The 20,033-nt window shown below is 43.7% G+C and overlaps 1 protein-coding gene across 1 annotated transcript in view; it reads left to right on the top strand.

Moving 5' to 3' along the window:
• Positions 1-20,033, top strand: part of FBP2 (fructose-bisphosphatase 2) — a 32,989-nt gene that overhangs the window by 6,389 nt on the left and 6,567 nt on the right. Inside the window, exons 3-5 of the mRNA XM_082696495.1 lie at positions 720-812; positions 14,347-14,487; positions 16,804-16,941. Coding sequence (XP_082552621.1) covers positions 720-812; positions 14,347-14,487; positions 16,804-16,941 — 372 coding nt within the window. The remainder of the gene's footprint in view (positions 1-719; positions 813-14,346; positions 14,488-16,803; positions 16,942-20,033) is intronic.

Genomic DNA, 20,033 nt, shown 5'->3' with positions numbered 1-20,033 from the left:
CCTGTAAAAAGTATCTGGTGATTTCTTTCTACGGAGTGACACCTGGAGCAGCCTGTGACAGCAGTGGGGTGAGCTAGAAAGATCCCACCCACTCTGTCTTCTGGTCTTCACGTAGGACAGGTGGGTCGGCTGCAGCAAAACCTGGGACAGTATTTTCATTCCCATGACTATTTATGGTTACTAGCTCTCTTAGACAGATCCAGAGGCTCTGGAATGTTGTTCTTTTGGCAAAGTCTTTTGGCAAAAACGCTCCAAAAGGAGGAAAGCCTGTCTGCAGAGAGGTTCAGCAAGAGTCATGAATAAATCTATAACCAATCTCACCACGGCTATGGATAGAGCTGGCCCGGGTTCACCTTCCGCTTCTCTACCCCTCTGGGCCAGTTGTCAGTTTCAGACTGGGTTTCCTGTCACACCATTGTCAGCCCTGAGTCTCCAGGGGGCCGGGGAGGGCAGAGCCAGAGGAAGCGAGGAGGTGGATGGAACCTGGATCGCCCCACGTGGGCATCAACTCATCCGTCTATAGGCAGGTTGGTCCTGGGCTTAGGATTCATAGATGCTGATATACTTTGCCACCCTTAGTAATTGCATTTTTTGGTAAGGATAACCCTTTGCTCTCAATCACTTTTTGATGTAGTGTTGCCTGCCATTTACAGCCACTTACATGGAGTGTGTTATTTGAAAGGGGACCAATCAGGTGGTTCTTCTCTCCGTGCATTTAGGGGAAGTACGTGGTCTGCTTTGACCCACTGGATGGATCTTCTAACATCGACTGCCTGGCCTCCATTGGAACCATCTTTGCCATCTACAGGAAGGTAAGTAGATGGTCTGATCTTTAATGTCTCCTCCCTCTAGGAGTTTCTGGAAGGTTGCTGGGCTGGGAGCCACGAGTTTGGAGTTCTAGTTTCTGTCCTTCCACTAACCAGACAGGCCACTGTAGGCAAATCATAGCTTGCTCAGTCTTGGGATCCTCACCGGAAGAACTGAACTGGTACTTTTCTGACTGCCCTCTTCACCACCCCGGTGGGATGGTAACATCAGAGGACAGACAGGACCTGGTTTGGAAAATCTGGTTGTGAACAGATATCAGATGTGGTATTAGGTTCTTGATGGCATTTGAGGACTCCTCTGCTTCTTTGTTATGTTTCTCAAATCTTATTGTATTGATTTTCTATTGCGGCTGTAACAATGCGCCACATGTTTAGAGGCTTAAAACAGTGCCCTCTTATTGTCTACCATTCTGTAGGTCAGCTGTCTGACAGCATGGCTGGGTTCTCTGCTCGCATCTCTTAAGGCCACGATCTGTGTGTCAGCCAGCCTGGGCTCCTCCTGAGAAACTGGGGGTGGGGCAGTTTGCTCCCAGGTTTGGTTAGGTTGTTGTCAGAATTCAGTTCCGTTCTGTGGTAGGATGGAGGTCCCTGGCTTTTTTTGGCTGGCTGATGCTGGGGCCATTCTCAGCTTCTAGAAGCTTCTTACATTCTGTGTTTTGCGACTCTTGTGTCCTTAAAGGTAGCAGAGGCAGGTCAAGTCTTACTCAGACTTCTAATCTCTCTGATATCCCTACTTTGCTTCATCTCCCCTGACCTCAGCCACAGAAAATTCCCTGTTTTTAAAGGCTTATTAGAGGGGCTCCTGTGTGGCTCAGTAGGTTAAGCCTTCGGCTCAGGTCATGATCCCAGCGTCCTGGGATGGAGCCCCTCATCCAGCTCTCTGCTCAGCCGGGAGCCTGCTTTCTCCTCTCTCTCTCTCTCTGCCTGCCTCTCTGCCCACTTGTGACCTCTGTCTGAATAAATAAATAAATAATCTTAAAAAAATAAAGGCTTATTAGGTTAGATTGGGCCCATCTAGATAATCCATGATGATTTATTTTAAATTGGTAACCCTAATTATATCTGAAAGTCCCTTGTGCCAAATAATATAACACGGTCACAGATTCTGGGGATTAGGATCTCTTTGGGGCCTTTGCCTACCATGCATACCTAACAACAGAGAGGATTTTATGGCTTGGTTTGTGACCATCCTGTATCACGGGAGACTTCATGGCAAACTGCATAACCCACACCGGATCACAATTTGAGGCTCAGTCCTCACTCTAGTCAGGATGGCTGGGCTCTGACCTGGGGGCTTTCAGTCAGAAGGGAGACCAAGGTTGCTGGGTGGTCTTAAGGATTGTTCTTTTGGGTAATCTTCCCTCCAGGCTGGTTGTGGAGGCCCCTCCCCATGCTGCTGTCTCCACAGCACACATTCTGTCCACTAAACTACTTGGGATCAAATCGCGGGCATCACTGACTTTCTGTGCAATGATTTGGCACTAATTCTGTAATGTGCATGTGATTAACTTCCTCTGAGTGTTTTCCTTAGTGCTCTTAAATGACAAACATGAGGGAAAGACTGGATCTGTCCCATGTCACCTCATGTGATGTCTGTAGATACTGATATTTGAAGATATTTCTACTTGGCTGATGGTTGTTCAAAGAAAGAGCCCAGAATTTGATTTTCAAGGGGCAAAAGCTTAGCAGAAAACTAACCTTAGCAGGATATGTGAATTAGTCTAAGCTTCTTTCTGAGGAGAACGTCGAAGAGCAGGAGTGGGCTCTGCTACTCCTGTCTTGGAGAACCAAATGGAGGCCAAGCCAGCCTGGACTGGAGGGAACCTCTGAGAATTTTGCTTTCCTACTTGGTGCTTCTCTTTTTTTTCCTGCCGAGAGAGCAAAGGAGACATTTGCTGAGGGGGCAGGCGAGAATGACTGTGGACACTTTCTCTGGTATTTGAGAGAGTGAAAGACTAAGGTGATGTTTTGAGGTCAAGCAAAAATGAGCCTGGTGAATAAAGGAGCTTTGCTTCTCCCTTTAAGGTACAGCTTAGAGATAAAAATAAAGGGATGGATGGTGTGATCTTCATGAGATTCCCAAAAAAGGTACCAGGTGTACATTTGAGGTGGTTTTAAGCGTTGACTTTTTCATTATGGCTAATACTATGGACTACAGATCGTGAGTTGGCCACGTTCTGCCCACCTGTAAGCACCGAGCCCATGGCTCAGCCCTTGCCTCAGCCTGTGAAGCAGGTGCACTTACTGCTGTCACTTTCCTACTGGTGAACAAACTGAAGCACAGAGAGAATCACCAGTCAGGACCCGGCAGGTCAGGGGTTCAAACGGGCTCTCCAGCTGCATCAGGCTCTTCATAGCTTCTCACCCCCCTCCAGCTTCACTGAGATACAGTTGACATATAACACTGTATTAGAATCGGTGAACAACATAGTGATTTGAGATCTGTATGTATATATGTCCATATACATACAGATACATATATACATACATATACACAAAATAAATATGTATTTTTTCTAGTCATGAGAACTTTTATGATCCACTCTCATAGCAACTTTCAAATATGCAATCAGTATTGTTAACTATCGTGACCATGCTGTACGTTACATCTTTAGAATTTAGCATCGAAAAACCGGAAGTTTGTATCTTTTAGTTACCTTCAACCTTCTGCCCCTCACCATTCTGCCCCTGCCTCTGGAAACTACCAGTGTTTCTAGAAAAAAAGCCACAGGAGAATATCTTCATGCTTTTGGGGAAGGTAAATATTTCTTAAACGAGAGATAGAGAGCAATAGCCATGAAAGAAAAGGCTAATGAACTGTACTTCATTAAAATTAAGAACTTTCATTTATCAGAAGACAAAATTAAGAGAGTGAAAAGGTAACTACAGACTGGCAGAAAAGATTTTCAAGACATAATTCCAAAAAGAGACCTCTCGGCAGAATAAGTAAAGAACTTCTACAAATGAATTAAATATGCCATTGTCTCATCAAAGTGCTGGGCAAAGATTAGAACAGGCACTTCACTGAAGAGAGTTTTTCCACAGCTGGTTAATAATAAGCACAAGAGAGATACTCGACATCATTGGTCATCAGGGAAATGAACATTAAAACAGTGAGACATCATTCACCGCACAAGAATGGCTAAAATGAAAAGTGCGTACCAAGTGTTGATGAAGAAACTGGGAATTGTACGTTGTTGGTGGGAGCAAAAATAGCACAAACACTTTAGAAAGTTGGGATGGCACCTGCTGATGATTAACGTAGAGTCATACATTATGGTCCAACAAATTCACTCCTGGTACGCACCCAAGATGAGTGAGTGCTCGGGTCTGCCCAAAGACATGCGGTAAGTAATCTGTAATAGCCCCTGGTGGGCAAACAGAGCCAAACTGTGTATCAGCATTAGAATGGATAAATGAATTGTGATGCATTCATACAACAGAAAACTACATAGCAATGAAAAAGAACAGAACACTGACATGTGCAAAAACACAGATAAAATTACAAATACATAATGTGAAACAAGCCAGTTACAAAAGAACATATGCTTTAGGATTTCATTAAATGAAGTTCCAAAACAGGCAAAGGTGATTATCCTTTTGATATCTACATGATGAAAGGCAGGGTAGAGGTTACCTTTGGGGAAGGTGATTGTGATTGAGGAGGGTGCAAGAGTCTCTCTAGGTTATTAGAAATGTTCTGCAGTGGGGCACCTGGGTGGCTCAGTTGGTTAGGTGTCTGCCTTCGGCTCAGGTTATGATCCTAGTGTCCTGGAATCAGGCCCCAGGTCAAGCTCCCTGCTCCATGGGGAACCTGCTTCTCCCTCTCCCTCTGTCTGCGGCTCCCCCTGCTTGTGCATGCTCTTGCTTTCTCTATCAAATGGATAAATAAAATCTTAAAAAAAAAAAAGGAATGTTCTGTAAATTGATTTTGGTAGTTGCATAAGTGTATATTACATGTATGTAAAAACTCATTGAACTATACAATTCAGATGTGTGTGCTTTGCTATGTGTAAGTTATACCTCAATAAAGAGAAAAGTGGTCTACTTTTCCATACGCTCTACCACCAAACAGAGTGAACCTTTGCAATTCCCATTAACTTTACTGGTAAGTGGCCATAGGGTGCATCCGTTCCTTTACATGTGACAGATTTAGATGTTTTATTGGGGTAGGAAGAAATAAAAAGATCAGAGAAAGATAACACTAAATTGTTTGCCAACTACTCCGAGATTTCCTGAGGAGAGTGTCATTGCAATAGAGATGACTAATGTGAAGTAGATCTTTGAAGTCTCAAAGCCAGTAAAAAAATGAGTCTTTCTATTTTTCATGAGCTTAAATAAATTATAGATGGGTTAACAAATTTCATGGAGAAATAAAACATAGAAGACTATTTGTCTGGTTTTGTCTTGATGTAGGAGAAATCCTATCTAACCATAAAGATAGAGAAGAAAATAACTTGGACTGTAATGAATAATATATATATACATATATATTTATTTATTTATAAAAATTTTATTTATTTATTTGAGAGAGAGAGGGTGCATGAGCAGTGGGGGGGGGGAGAGGGAGAGGGAGAATCAGGCTCCCCGATAAGCAGGGAACCCAATGTGGGACTTAATCCCAGGATGCTGGGATCATGACCTGAGCCAAAGGCAGATGCATAACTGATTGAGCCAGCCAGATGCCCGAATAGTTTTAATTACCAAAATATTGCACTGCAAAAGAAAAGGACACTATAAGTAAAATTAAAAGACAGATAGCACTTGAGGAAAATAAATTTAACACATATAAGGCATTACTATCTCTCATATGTAAAAAGGTATTAAAATAATCAACACAAAGACAGTTACGCTAGGAGAAAAATACACAAATACATGAAAGGGCAACTTACAAAATAAGAAATAAAAATGGCCAAGAATCTTATGAAGTTTACATTGTTAACTATTTAAAAATGGAAATTAAACAAAAGAAATATAATTTTTTTAGCCTTCAAATTGACCAAGTTGAAAAGATAGATCTTATAGTCATCAGATTGGATTAAAGCAAATGCTTTGGGTTGTCTGGATGGCCCGTCAATTAAGTATCTGACTTTTTTTTTTTTAAAGATTTTAAAATTTTATTTATTTGACAGAGAGAGAGAGAGAGATCACAAGTAGGCAGAGAGGCAGGGGACTGGGGTAGGGGAGGCAGGCTCCCTGCTGAGCAGAGAGGCTGATGTGGGCCTCGATCCCAGGACTCTGAGATTACGACCTGAGCCGAAGGCAGAGGCTTAACTCACTGAACCACCCAGGTGCCCCAAGTATCTGACTCTTTTTTTTTTTTTTTTTAAGATTTTATTTATTTATTTGACAGGCAGAGATCACAAGTAGGCAGAGAGGCAGGCAGAGAGAGAGGAGGAAGCAGGCTCCCCGCTGAGCAGAGAGCCCGATGTGGGGCTCGATCCCAGGACCCTGGGATCATGACCTGAGCCGAAGGCAGAGGCTTTAACCCGCTGAGCCACCCAGGCGCCCCAGTATCTGACTCTTGATTTTGGCTCGAGTCATAAGTGCTGAGCATGGAGCTTGCTAAAGATTCTGTCTCTCCCTCTTTCTCTTCCCCTCCTCCAGCCCCAACACAATCCCACTGGTGCATGTGCATGTGTTCTCTTTCTCTCTCTCTAAAACAAAACAAAACAAAACAAAACAAAAAAACAAATACTTTTATCACTGATCGTAAAGTTGCAAGTTAATGCAACCTTTTTGAGGGGCAACTCTTCAATATGTATTAATAGTCTTTTACCCAATAGTTTCATTATTTGGAATTTCTCTTCTAAGAATAATCAGAGAAACCCACATTTTTAAAATTTATTTTTAATTTTTGAATTTTTAGGGAAACACATATTTGTGTACTAGATTGTTCATCTCAAAGTTGTTTTGGTATTTTAAAAAATGAGGAGAAATCAAAAGAAAAATAAAGGAATACTGTAAACACCTGCACACACATAAATCTGACAGCTCAGATGAAATGGAGCAATTCTTCAAAAATCACACTCTGTTAAGAGAATGAACACAAGCTACAGCATGAGAGAAGATATTTGCAAACCAGTCTGACAAAGGACTCCTTTTTAGAACATAAAAGTGCTCTCAAAACTCAATAGTAAAAAACTCTGAACAATCCAATTAGAACATGAGACGTGAAGAGACATATCACCAAGCAGGTGAAAATGAGTCTTTTGGCAAATAAGCACATAAAAAGATGTTCAACATCACTAGCCATTAGGGAAATGTGAAGTGGGACCATGATGAGACATCACTACACATCCAATAGAACCCATAAAGTATAAAATAGTGACACTACCAAATGTTGGAAGGATGCAGAGAAATGATGTCCCTCATGTGTTGTTAGTGGAAATGTAAGTGACACTGCCACTTGGGAAAAATTTGGCAGTTTCTTCATTTATCTCAGAGAAATGAAGACTTACGTCCACATACAAACCTGCATGTGATTGTTTGTGACAGCTTTATTTCTAATCACCCACAACTGGAAATAACCCAAACATCCCACCATAGGTGAGTGGTTGAACAATGATACATCTCTACCATGAGGAAGCATTCAGCAATAAAATGGAATAAACTATCCATACATGTAACAACTTGGGTGGATCTCAAGGGTATCATGCTGAGTGAAAAAAGGTAATTTCAAAAGTTCACAAAATGTATGATCCTATTTATGTAACCTTCTCTAAAAGGCATATTTGCACAGGGGCACCTGGGTGGCTCAGTCTGTTGAGCATCCAGCCCTCCGTTTTGGCTCAGGTAGTGATCTCATGGGTTGTGGGGTCAACTCCTGCATCTGGCTTGTGCTCAGCAGGGAGTCTGCTTGAAAGATTCTCTCCCTCTGTCCCACCCCCTCCCCCTTCCCCCATGCTCCCTCTCTCTCTAATAATAAATAAACAAATCTTAAAAAAAAATACATACTTGTACAGCTGGAGAAAGATCAGTGGCTGCCAGGGGTTAGGGATGGTGGGGTGAGGAGGTTGGGTGTGACCGTAAAGGAGTAGCATGAGGGAGATTTCTCCACCTGGTGGGATAGTTCTGTATCTTTATGTGGTGTCTACAAATGTAATAAAATGGCAAAGAGCGACACATGGACTTAATACCAATGTCAGTTTCCCAGTTTTGATATTGTACCATAGTAAAATGTATGTCATGAAACTACTGAGGGAAATTGGGTGAAAGGTACTGGGGCTCTCTGTACTATCTACACAACTTCCTGTGAATCTATCATTATTTTAAAATAAAGTTTAAAAAATTTCAGGGAAAAAAAATCTATATTTTAAATAAGAGGTTGATTAAATTTATTTATTTATTTATTTATTTATTTATTTATTTTTTTTTTTTAGATTTTATTTATTTATTTGACAGACAGAGATCGTAAGTAGACAGAGAGGCAGGCAGAGAGAGAGAGGAGGAAGCAGGCTCCCTGCTGAGCAGAGAGCCCGATGCGGGGCTCGATCCCAGGGTCCTGGGATCATGACCTGAGCCGAAGGCAGCGGCTTAACCACTGAGCCACACAGGCGCCCCGAGGTTGATTAAATTTAGAAATGCCTATGCAATTGCCTGCCCAGCCTGCTCCTGAAAAAGTATGTATGCATATTTTAAAAATATATTTTATATTTATATATATTTTACATATATGTACATATACATGTGTATATGTACATGTGTATATGTACATATATGGACATATATGATATATATGCATGTGTATAAACTTGCGTGTGTATTTGTGTGTGTCTCTCAACTGAGTGCAATAACCATGGGCCAGATTGCACCTAGTGGTAGGAAAACAGGCATGAACAAGACAGTCAGAGAAGCGGCATGGGTCCAGATGGGGCAAGGGTGGAGTTGGGGGACCAGGCAGGAGGTGAAGGTCACTTGGGGCGAAGTGGAGGTGGTGAGGAGGGAGAGAGGGCCATGGAGCTGAGAAGGGAGGTGCCAGGAATGCCCAGTCTTAGTGACTTGAGAGGAAGGCGTGGGTGAGGGCAAGGAGGATGGTCAGCGAAAGGGAGGGGCTGGGGACTCTTGGGTTTCTACTGAGCAAATGACAGTGCCATTTGCTGAGACAAGACATAATGACAGCAGAGCAGGGATTTGGGGGGTGAGATGGGACAGGAAAATTCCATTTTTTTTTTAAAGATTTTTAAATTTATTTGCCAGAGAAAGAGAGTGCACAGGAGCAGGCAGAGAGGCAGGCAGAGGCAGCAAGAGAAGCAGGCCCCCTGCTGAGCAAGGAGCCCGATGCAGAACTCGATCCCAGGACCCTGAGCCACCCAGGCGTCCCGGCAAATTCCATCTTGAGTTTGACGTATCTACGGGATACCTGACTAGGGTTGTCTGGTGGGCAGTGACTCTGAGGCTGGGCTCTCAGGAATCACCGGTAGGTGCATAGGGCTTTGAACTCTGGTTGTGGGTACGATTGCCAAGGAGTGTGTAGACTGAGAAGAGAGCTTTACTGATTAGGGTTCTAGCGTAAATGGCAGGAATGGATTAGGAAATGCTAAGGCAGGAATATGGCAGCTTCAGAGAAGGCTGGGACCAGAAAAGAGTCTCTTATCTTGCCTTCCTGCCACCTGGCCACTTTACTCCTTCCTCTCTCTGTGAATCAGGTTTTCTCTGGTTCTCTGGCTAATGGCAGAAGGAAAGTGTTGTCCCACAGCTCCCAGGCTGACATGAACCAGGGTGTTCTAGCCCCAAGTCTGGATTTCTGGAGCAGACTCTGATTGAGCCAGGTTGAGTCAGACATTCATCCCAGCCCTCATTAAATTTGTCTCACAGCAACTCAGGGTACTTTTGGGTAAGAAAGTGCATCTTATGGATAAGAAAGTGCATCTTGCACTGGTTATATACCCCAAGGGTGGGGAGGAATCAGGAGGAGCACCTACATTTAAGGGGTCAGAGGAATAGGAGGTGGCAAAAGCAAATAAGAAGGCACAGCTAGAGAGTTTGAAAGGCCATGAAAGGTTCCTGGATGCAATTCCAACATGGAGGTGAGATAGGGTCCCCACACTGCACCAAGCAATTCTCAGACACTGGCAGGTGTCCAAGAACTCAACTCTTTTCTGACACTATCTACCCAGAGATAGCATCAGATTCCAGGAGTGAAGAGCTCATTCTTACAAGGCAACCCCAGGCTATTATCTGTACTGTGTTCCTGACCGACCTGCTATAGATTGGAAGTCCTAATGACCGCCCTCCGCCTCATCCACCCCCTGGCCACTCAATCCAGATGCCAGTTGCAAGCCCTGTTGTTATGTGTGCTTCTGACCAACCGGCTAGAAATCAGAGGTTCCCAAGACCCTCTCCTCAGTTCGGATTAATTTGCTAGAGGAGCTCACAGAACTCAGAGAAAAAAAGTTGCTAGATCACCAGTTTATTATTAAAGGATATAACTCAGGAAGAACCAGATGGAAGAAATGCCTAGGGGAGGGTATGGGGAAAGGGTGCAGTGTCCCTGCCCTCTCTAGGCACACCACTTTCCCTGAACCTCTGGGTGTTTACCAGTCCAGAAATTCTTCCAGCTCTGTCCTTTTCAGGTTTATGGAGACTCATTACATAGGCTTGACTGATGAGATCATTGGCCGCTGGCAGTAGATTCAGTCTCCATCCCTTACCACCTTTGCAGGGGGTGAGGTCGAAAGTTCCAATTTTCTAAAAATTACAGAGCTTGATTCTTCTGGCAACAAGCCAGCTTCCTTCCAGTGACGTCCAAAAGTCATTCATCAGCATGACAAAGACATTTTATCACTCTCAACACTTAGGGAAGTCTGAGGGTTTTGGAAACTGTGAGCCAGGAACTGTGGGTGAAAACGGAATATATAGGAGAAATGCATTTCGGTCATCTGAATGTGCAAATAGATATTTCTTATAAATCACAAAATTGGGAGTCGGAAAAGAGGAAAGCAGACAGATGGTCAGGAGAGACCCATATCAAGATGGAGACAGCAGCCAAGGGACCCGACATTGCCCAGAGGTAGGGTAAAGAGGACTGGACCTTGTGCTCCTGAGGTGGGTAGATGGGTCATATCTGGGAGGCTGCAGTGGGGGCAGAAGACAGACAGCTAGGTAGACAGGCATTCTAGACTCACAGACCTAGATGAAGACAGAGATAGGGCAATGGCTAGAGGGAAGTCTTGAGATCTAGAAAGTATTTTTCTTATTTCTGTGGGCCAGAGGGTTCCACCTGTTATTAGAAGCAGTGAAGCCAGTGGGGAAGGAGTGGTTCCCTTCAAGCCCCAGCACAGAGCCCAGAGGGCCACGGAGAGGGTGCTAGGCTGTGTGGGGACTGCAAGACCCCAGCTCCTCTGGTCAGGGAGAAATCAGCAGGACAGAACTCTGGTTTCCTACACAGAAAATGTGGTCCTTCTGGTGGCCGAGTGAAGGCGTTTCAGAAGCTTCGATGGTGAAGACTAAAGATTTTAGTAAAAAAAAAAAAAACAACTTCCACTTTTCTTTTCTTTTCTTTTCTTTTTTTTTTTATTTATTTGACAGAGAGAGACCACAAGTAGGCAGAGAGGCAGAGAGAGAGAGAGGAGAAAGCAGGCTCCCTGCTGAGCATAGAGCCTGATGCGGGACTCGATCCCAGGACCCCGAGATCATGACCCGAGCCGAAGGCAGCGGCCCAACCCACTGAGCCACCCAGGTGCCCCCAACTTCTACTTTTCTAAAGATTCTTGAGAGCTCATGCTTTAGAGCTGTGGTTCCCAAACTGGCATGCTCCAGAATCACCTGCAAGCTTTCCGGAGGCCCAGAGTTTCCGACTCCAAAGCCTGGTTGGGGGAGCGGTGGGGGGACTAGTATTTATACTTCTAACAAGATCACAGGGGATGCTGATACTGCTTGTCTTCTTTGAGAGTTTGCTCCAGGGCCTGGTTCTCAGAATGCATACATGGCCAGGAATTAGAAACAAGGCCAATTTATTGAACACATGAGAAAGTCAGGTGGAAATGTAATTAGTTGCAAGAAAAAAAGTTATTTGAAAGAATGTAAAATGGGAAGATAAAGACTATTAAAAGGAAATTAGCTTTGGGATGCCTGGGTGGCTCAGTGGGTTAAAGCCTCTGCCTTTGGCTCAGGTCATGATCCCAGGGTCCTGGGATTGAGCCCTGCATCAGGCTCTCTGCTCAGCAGGGAGCCTGCCTCTCCTTATCTCTCTGCCTGCCTCTGCCTGCTTGCGATCTCTGTCTGTCAAATAAATAAAATCTTAAAAAAAAAGGAAATTAGGTTTTGTTTTTGTTTTTTGAGAGATAGAGACTGCACATGAAAGAGAGGGAGGGAGGGAGAATCTTAAGCAGGCTCTGTGCTGTTGCAGAGGATGATGTGGAGCTCGATCTCATGACCCTGAGATCATGACCTGAGCAGAAATCAAGAGTTGGCTCATATATACAATGGACTATTACTCAGCCATCAGAAGGAATGAACACCCACCATTTGCATCGACATGGATGGGACCGGAGGGGATTATGCTAAATGAAATAAGTCAAGCAGAGAAAGACAATTATCATATGGTTTCACTCATATGTGACACATAAGGAATGGCATGGAAGATATTAGGGGAAGGGAGGGAAAACAGATGGGGAAAAATCAGAGGGGGATATAAACGGCGAGAGACTATGGACTCTGGGAAACAATCTGAGGCTTTCAGAGGGGAGAAGGATGGGGGATGGGGGACGTGGCAGCCCGGTGATGGGTATTAAGGAGGGCACGTGGAGTTAAGAGCACTGAGTATTAAATGTGAACAGTGAATCATCGAACACTCCATCAAAAACAAATGATGTCCTAGATGGTGACTAACATAACATAGCATTTAAAAAAAAAAAAAAAAGGAACCAAGAGTAGGACACTTAACAGATTGAGCCACCCATATTCCGTGACAGTGTGGAGAAGGATGCTGGCTTAGCACTGGGACATGTGGGTCCATCCCAGCTGTGTCACTCAATTGTTTCAAAATGTGTGGGTACCTCCCCTGACCTCCATTCCTTCACTTTTAAATGAGGACTAGGGAGAGTCTCCATTGTTTCACAAAAGCATGAGGATGGGAAAGTACTTTGAAAAAGATAAAGCCCCAAATAAATATAAATTAACTATTTTACCCTGAAGAAGTTGTTCTTCAGGGGAGTCAATTAACACAACTGACAGATTTTTTTCTTAAAAGATTTTATTTATTTGTTTGACAGAGAGAGATCACAAGTAGGCAGAGAGGCAGGTAGAGAGAGAGAGGGGTGGAAGCAGGCTCCCCCTGCAGAGCAGAGAGCCGGATGCGGGGCTCGATCCCAGGACCCTGAGGTCATGACCCGAGCCGAAGGCAGAGGCTTAACCCACTGAACCACCCAGGTGCCCCAGCTGGCAGATTTTAGATGTGTGTATAATATTCAGGCTCAATATTGTTGTTCTGGTTCCTAATGACATAATCACCAGTGTGTCTTCATAACTTCACCTCTACCACTTTGCAATTCTCTGGAATTTTCTGCTCAGTAGGGAATCTCCAGGCAGTATTTCTGGACTGGTCTTTTAGCCCAAATCCACTGGCATCTAGAGAGAACAGAGCATCTAATTAAACAGCAGAGGAAGCTGTGCTGGAAAATAGAGAGTGGGGAATAGAAGGGCCCAGAAGCAATGAGGCCAACCATTCGTATTTAACCCTTGCACACCGAGCACCACGCTCCTTGGGTATGACAGGCTCTGGGAAAGTGAGTTTGGAGCCTCAGCTTGTCACATTTGTTACAGCTATTTGCCATGGTCTGTGGAGCTGAATCCATCTGGGTCTTCTGATTTGAAGAGTTGATCGAAGTCTGCCCATTCGCCTCTCCTTCCAAGCTCCTGTCACATCTGCCGCCCACAGGGATGTTAGGGGCCAGGGCCAGTTCCAGTGCTAGTCCAGAATTCTCCCCCATCCCTGAAGGCTTTGCTGTGAAGCCAGAACCCCGGATGAAGGTGAGGAAAGCGCAGGGCATGCCTCCTCTCCTTCCCACTCCCCAACTCAGCTCTCACAGCAGAGCCCAGCAGTGTGCTACTTGTTTTTCCAAAGTAATCAGGTGAGTTGTTCAAACATTCAGGCCTGAGTGTTGCATCTACATAATCCAGATGATAAAGATGTTTCCCTCCAAGGGCTCTTGAGCACATACAATGAGATAGGGCACAAGATCAGAGCTTCATGACCTTGGTTTCTGTAACAGTTAAGGAGCCTGGCTTATACTTTTTAAGAGGGCCTGTGGTTTTAGCATTTTGGGGTGCTTTTTGGCAGGACGCAGATGGATGTGTTCAGAAACCAGCAAGGAGTCCAAGAATGGTCTCTGCAATTGCTTGGCTCGAACCATTTGTTACCATGGCAATGCATTCCCTCCAGATGCATTGGCCTCAGCTCAAAATTCTAAGGACTGCATTTCCTTCAGTGGTTCAAGGAGGTCTGAAGCCCAGGCCTCTGGTAGAGTGTTCTGTCCAGAGACGATAACACCCTATGTTTCTCTTTTCTCTTCCACAGACTTCAGAGGACGAGCCTTCTGAAAAGGATGCTCTGCAGCCAGGCCGAAATATCGTGGCTGCGGGCTATGCCCTCTATGGTAGTGCAACCTTGGTGGCTCTTTCCACTGGGCAAGGAGTGGACCTCTTCATGCTTGACCCAGTAGGTATCCAGTGTGTTCATATCAGTTCTGAGGACTCCCTGTGTCTCTGTGCTTTAATTCCAGTTGGCTGGGGTAATTTCATACTTAATATTTGCTTTTGGGACAAGGGAATCTGGTTGGGGAATCAACACCAACATCAATGAACATTAATGACCTGTGTCCACCCCCCCAGAGGGCTTTTGAAGGGTTCTGTGGGGTCTGTCATATCAGCCCAGCCTCTGCCCTTAAGGATTTTTCTAATCCAAAAATGCATTCAACCTCTTTGGCTTATGGAAATACAATCATTTTAAAAAGCCTAATGTTGCCAGTGTCTAGACAGCAACATGGATTTTTTTAGAGTAGCATGTTCCAATAGAACTTTCTGTGACCCGGCATATGTTCTATTATCTGTGCTGTCCAATATGGCAGACACTAGCCTCTTGTGGCTACTGAACACTTGCAATGTGGTTAGTGTGACTAGAAACTTGGTTTCAAAACTTTGTCTTGGGGCACCTGGGTGGCTCAGTTGCTGAGCATCTGCCTCCGGTTCAGGTCATGATCCCAGGTCCTGGGATCAAGCCCCGCATCGGGCTCCCTGCTTGGCGGGAAACCTGCTTCTTCTCCCACTCCCCCTGCTTGTGATCCTCTCTTGCTGTTTCTGTCAAATAAATAAATAAAACCCTTAAAAAAAAAAACCAAATTTGTCTCATTTTAATTAAATTAAATTGCCACATGTGACTAGTGGCTACCCCATTGGACAGCATGGATTTGTGGGACTCCTTCTAATGTACATGTTCTTCCCAATTAAGTAAAAGATGTTACCATATTAATGGTAAAGCTCAGGACATACGCTGGGGATGGGCAGGTCTTGAGGACCCGGATGCAGGAGTCCCAGGAACGGGCTTGCAGCATGGCCAGTCTGGCCTGGACCCTACCCCTGATTCTGTGTCTCTCACTCAGGTTTCGAGTGCCAAAGAGGAGTATCTCATTTGCCAAGCTAAGTCACATGCCTGACCTTGGGCTGGAGGAGACCCAGCTTAGTCTTCCTAGATTGGCATCCAATGAGAAGAGTTACTTCTTCAAAGGGAGTTAGGCTGTTTTTAGGAAGTGTTACTCCACAAATGTCCACAGCAAGCTCTTAAAGCTCAGGAGCCAGAGACTACCAGGAAGTAGGACTTAGTGAACAAGGATGGCTGTGCTCTAGAAGAACAGTGGAGAGTCCTGCCAGGAGGGAGCTGGGATGGTCTTAGTCTACAGCAAGTGCACTTTTGCTTGATAATCTTGGGAGGATTCAAGAAAGAGAGGGTCCATTCTGGCTTAAGAGTGGATACCATGAATGATTGTGTATCAGTAATTTTTATCTAGGAGGTAGGAAGATTAAAGTGAAGGTAGAGACTCACTGGTAAAGAAGAAGTCGTCCCTCACATGCAGCAGAGGGGAGGGATGCTTATCTACATTTGTGGTTGCTGAGTATTCTCATCACTGTCTTATTTCAGACATGGTCAGCATGGTCTTGCCTCTTTATATTCTGGGATTATAAATTGCTTTGTAATAAACAAACCTTCTAGTCTAGCCACCTGATGTGAGCTGTTGTCCCAGGGGATTTCATTTTCTTAGTCTTCAAAGTTCATTAAAACTGATTACATTCCAAGCCTGGTTTTTATCCTAGTGACTTAGACATCCAGCCTTTTGAGGTGATGCCTGCAACCAGTTAATCACGCCCATAAACACTCAGATAAATGGTACCTGAGGGGTCTCCTGCAGAGTGACCACAGTGGGGGCCGTGGGTATAATCTGATTAAATAATTCTGAAGATTTCTTTCATTTTACCCTTTTTATTCCTTATGCCAAGTGAATACAGTTTCTGATTTCCTTATTACCCTGTATAAGAGTCACTGGGATACTGGGAATTTTTTGTGATTTCTAAGACCGAGTCATTAAAATCAATGGACCACACAGTAGTAGGGAGCTACATCCCCCAACTTTATGATGAATCCCTTCCATGGAACTTCTTCCGCTCATTGTCGATGGCCCAAATCTTCCTGGAAAAATCAGGAATTAACTAGGGATGAGAACTTGGGGGCATTAATGCTTCGAAGTTCCCAATGAAAGAGTGACCTGACAGGCAGTGAAAATTACCAAGGAAACGTTCCCTCTTTCCTTTGAATTATTTCATCTCTTGCCGGAGGACGGCTGGAGCTGCTGAAGGACGGGGACCAGCTGGGGCCTCCAGGAGGCCCACACCTTCTGATGCTCTCTGATTGTTGGGGGCAGCGCTGGTGGCTTCTGTTTCCTGGTATCTCTCTCCTTCCTGGTGTTTCTGTTCATCTTTCTAGGCTCTCGGTGAATTTGTCCTGGTGGAAAAAGATGTCAAGATAAAACAGAAAGGCAAGATTTACAGTCTCAATGAGGGCTATGCCAAATATTTTGATGCTGCCACCACAGAATATGTGCAGAAAAAGAAATTTCCTGAGGTGAGTGAAGAAAGCTTAAGGCAGTAGCACGGAGAATGCTGCCTCAGTGGGTCCCTGTTTGGGTGCCGGATTTGGGGGTCTGGCTGAAAGAGTTGATACCCCTGTTTATGGATCTGATTAGTAAGAGAATGATGGGCTCTGCCTTTCTTCATAAACAAGCAATGTCTTTGACAACTAAAAGTTACCTACTTAAGAGAATACTCCCTAGTTTAGTTTTTCTAGGAAACAGACCACATTTTCAAAATTCAGGTTTCAGGCCAGAACCTGTCAGGTCATTTGTTTGCTGAGCTAACATATATAGACTCTGGTCACTCACTTTTATTTGCTTTTAGGTGGAGTAGTTATATTTGAAAGTCCCATTCATATGCCCTAATATCAAGACCTCATGTTTACCCCAAGCTTTAGGATTTTTTTTTTTTTTGTCTCTCAATGGGATTACCAAGTTCTGGACTTCATGTGTCTATTAATGAAGTCCTCAAGATCCATTCAACGTGTCCATCATTCTAAGAAAACTTTTAAGATAGGTGTGAGAGTAGAGTCAAAGACTTTCCAGGTCAACTGTGTAAAGTCTGGCCTAAATTGAAGAGGAATGCAAGCTTGTCTACGAGTGGGACCATCTCTCACCAAATTCTGGGGAATTCCATAAGAGACACCCTTTGTCCTGTGGTGGGAAGGCAGTGGTGTGGTGGGCTAGCCTGGCTGTCCCTGGAAGTCCTCATGAACTCCTTGGAAAAAGAGCTTGTGATGCCACAGGACTAAGAGGCAGTCTGTGAACAGGATCCTGGGACCTGCCTTTGCAGGCCCAAGGTGAAGCTATAGAGAAATTTCTACTTCTTTTCATTTATTTTTTGAGTGAAATTCTCAAAAGTGCCATTTCCTGTACCTCTCCTTCATAGGGTTGTATTTTGCCAACACTCACAAACCCATCCAATGTCTTGAGGGCAAAAGTCGCAAGATGTGAATTGTAAGGTGATAAATTCAAAATTATTTATGTGTTTCTGGTCTTGGAGATGTTTCAAAGTGGCCCCCATTCTAAGCTAAAAGGTGCCTTCTCTAGAGCCCATAAAAAATACAAGTACCACTAAAAAATACAAGTCCTACACAAAAATTATCATATGTCTCTTTGAAGGAGGGGTTTCAGGTGAGGAAAAAAGGCATCAGCCCATGAATGACTGACAGCTGGTGAACAGTCTGATCACACGAAGACCCCTTGTAAATCTTACCACAGGATGAGCTCCCAAATGGAAAACCACTCAAAGGGCATGATTATTATGCTAGTCAGAGAAAAAACATGAATCCCTTGCCCTCTCAGTAAAACCGGAACTCTTAGGAGTTAAGATCTTTCTCAATTCCATTTTAGCTTTTTCTCCACCCAGGTAAGGCTCTCTGCTCTTTAAAAGAAAAAAAAGGGTTTCTCTTGTCTCGTTTCTCACAGTCCAGCTTAGATGGTTTGATTACAGCTAGAAGAAAGACACTAGGTTCTAAGATAAAGCTACCCACTGTAATTTTGCAAAATGGAGTAAATAACCTTAAGAGGATCTACACAGTTTCCCAAGAGATGTCCCAGGAGTAAGAGAAGTTCATCAGGCCAGAGGTTCTGAAGAATTTTTGACTGTGACCATTAATAACAAATGCATTTTATGTCTAATTCAGAGCACACTTGTGCAAGCATGCACACGCACAATGAAACAGAAGTAAACTGCCTTTCTGTCTACTGTGCTCTAAGATATGTTTTCATTATTTTCTTTTGTTTTTTATTCAATTCTATTCTGTTCTGATCTGATCTGGTCTGTTCTGTTCCAGTCCATTTGTTTGGATTGCATTTCATTTCTTTCAAAAACATGTTTAGCAATGACCCATAAATGGATTTTATGATCCATGAATGGATTTTCATCCACACTTGAAAAAGTGTACTGTGCTGGGCAGCTTCTTAAACATTTCACTAGATCATAAAAGTAATCTACAGATTCTCAGAATGGAGACAGTGAGACAAAAATAAAAGGGAGTGTGTGCATTGCACACCTGCAGAACAGGTTAATGTCACTCAAATAGCCCATGGATGGCTGCTCATTATTGCACCCAGTATGAAAATGAGTAGGACTTGTGCAGTAGGATCTAAATAGCAGGTTATTCTGATCTCCTCCTTGCTCTGTAACAGCTGTTCAGTGGAGCAATCCCTCCTAGAAAACAGAAAGTCAGTGTTCACTCATCATGGAAATGATAGACTATTGAGCACAATGTATTAATCAATATTTCCGTGTCGATGCAAAGATGAGACCCTTCTCAACAGCAAAGGAGGGCACATACTCCCCAATATAAAGCAAGGCTCCAGAATCCTCCAGTTGTTTTTTAACGTGTAACTCCAGATTTAATTTACATCTTCCCCTAGCATAAAAGGATTTGTTCTGTCTCTAGAAGATTTTGGTTTTGCTTAAAATCCCTTATAAGATCCATAAACTGAAAACTAGGCATTAGTTGGTTGTGGCCCTGAAAGTTTAGTCTACATGTAACAGCAGGACACTGGTGTGAATGCTTGATAATTTCCTCAGGCCACGCTTGATAGTCCAGGGAGGGACTTTCTTCTTGATGTAAAAGAACAATGATCATTTTGATGGAAGTGCTGGATTGGATTGGGAGTTAACAGTTCTAACTGATAAGACAAACAGAGCTACGGTGAAACCCCAAGTTGGATTCCAGAATTTCCTCCTATAGATACAAAAAGGAATTTTGACTTTGGACAGAGGGGGATATCCTCAACAGAGTGGTGGGCATCCTCCTGGCTATGGTGGAGTTGGCAGTGATCCCTTAGAAAGATTAAAAGGAAATTAGGGAAAAGAATCTGTGCACCCTTCCCTCAGCAATTCTCTGAGAAGAGAGAAGGACAGAGATGAAAGCAGGAGAGGCTAGCTTGGGGGATATTGGGATGAAGCCATTTCTTTCTTTTATTAAATACTTTTAACTCTTTTTAAATAAAGAAAGGCCCAAAGAAGAAGTCAATAAATAGTCCGTAATATTTCCACTTGATTGAAACTAGTTTCTTTTCTTGTTAACAAAATTTAACAAGTAATATATCTCAAAAGTTGAACATAGAG

The sequence above is a fragment of the Mustela nivalis genome, assembly GCF_964662115.1.
Source record: "Mustela nivalis genome assembly, chromosome: 13".
Lineage (NCBI taxonomy): Eukaryota > Metazoa > Chordata > Mammalia > Carnivora > Mustelidae > Mustela > Mustela nivalis.
The sequence above is the reverse complement of the archived record's forward strand: the minus strand, read 5'-3'. Positions and strand labels throughout refer to the sequence as shown.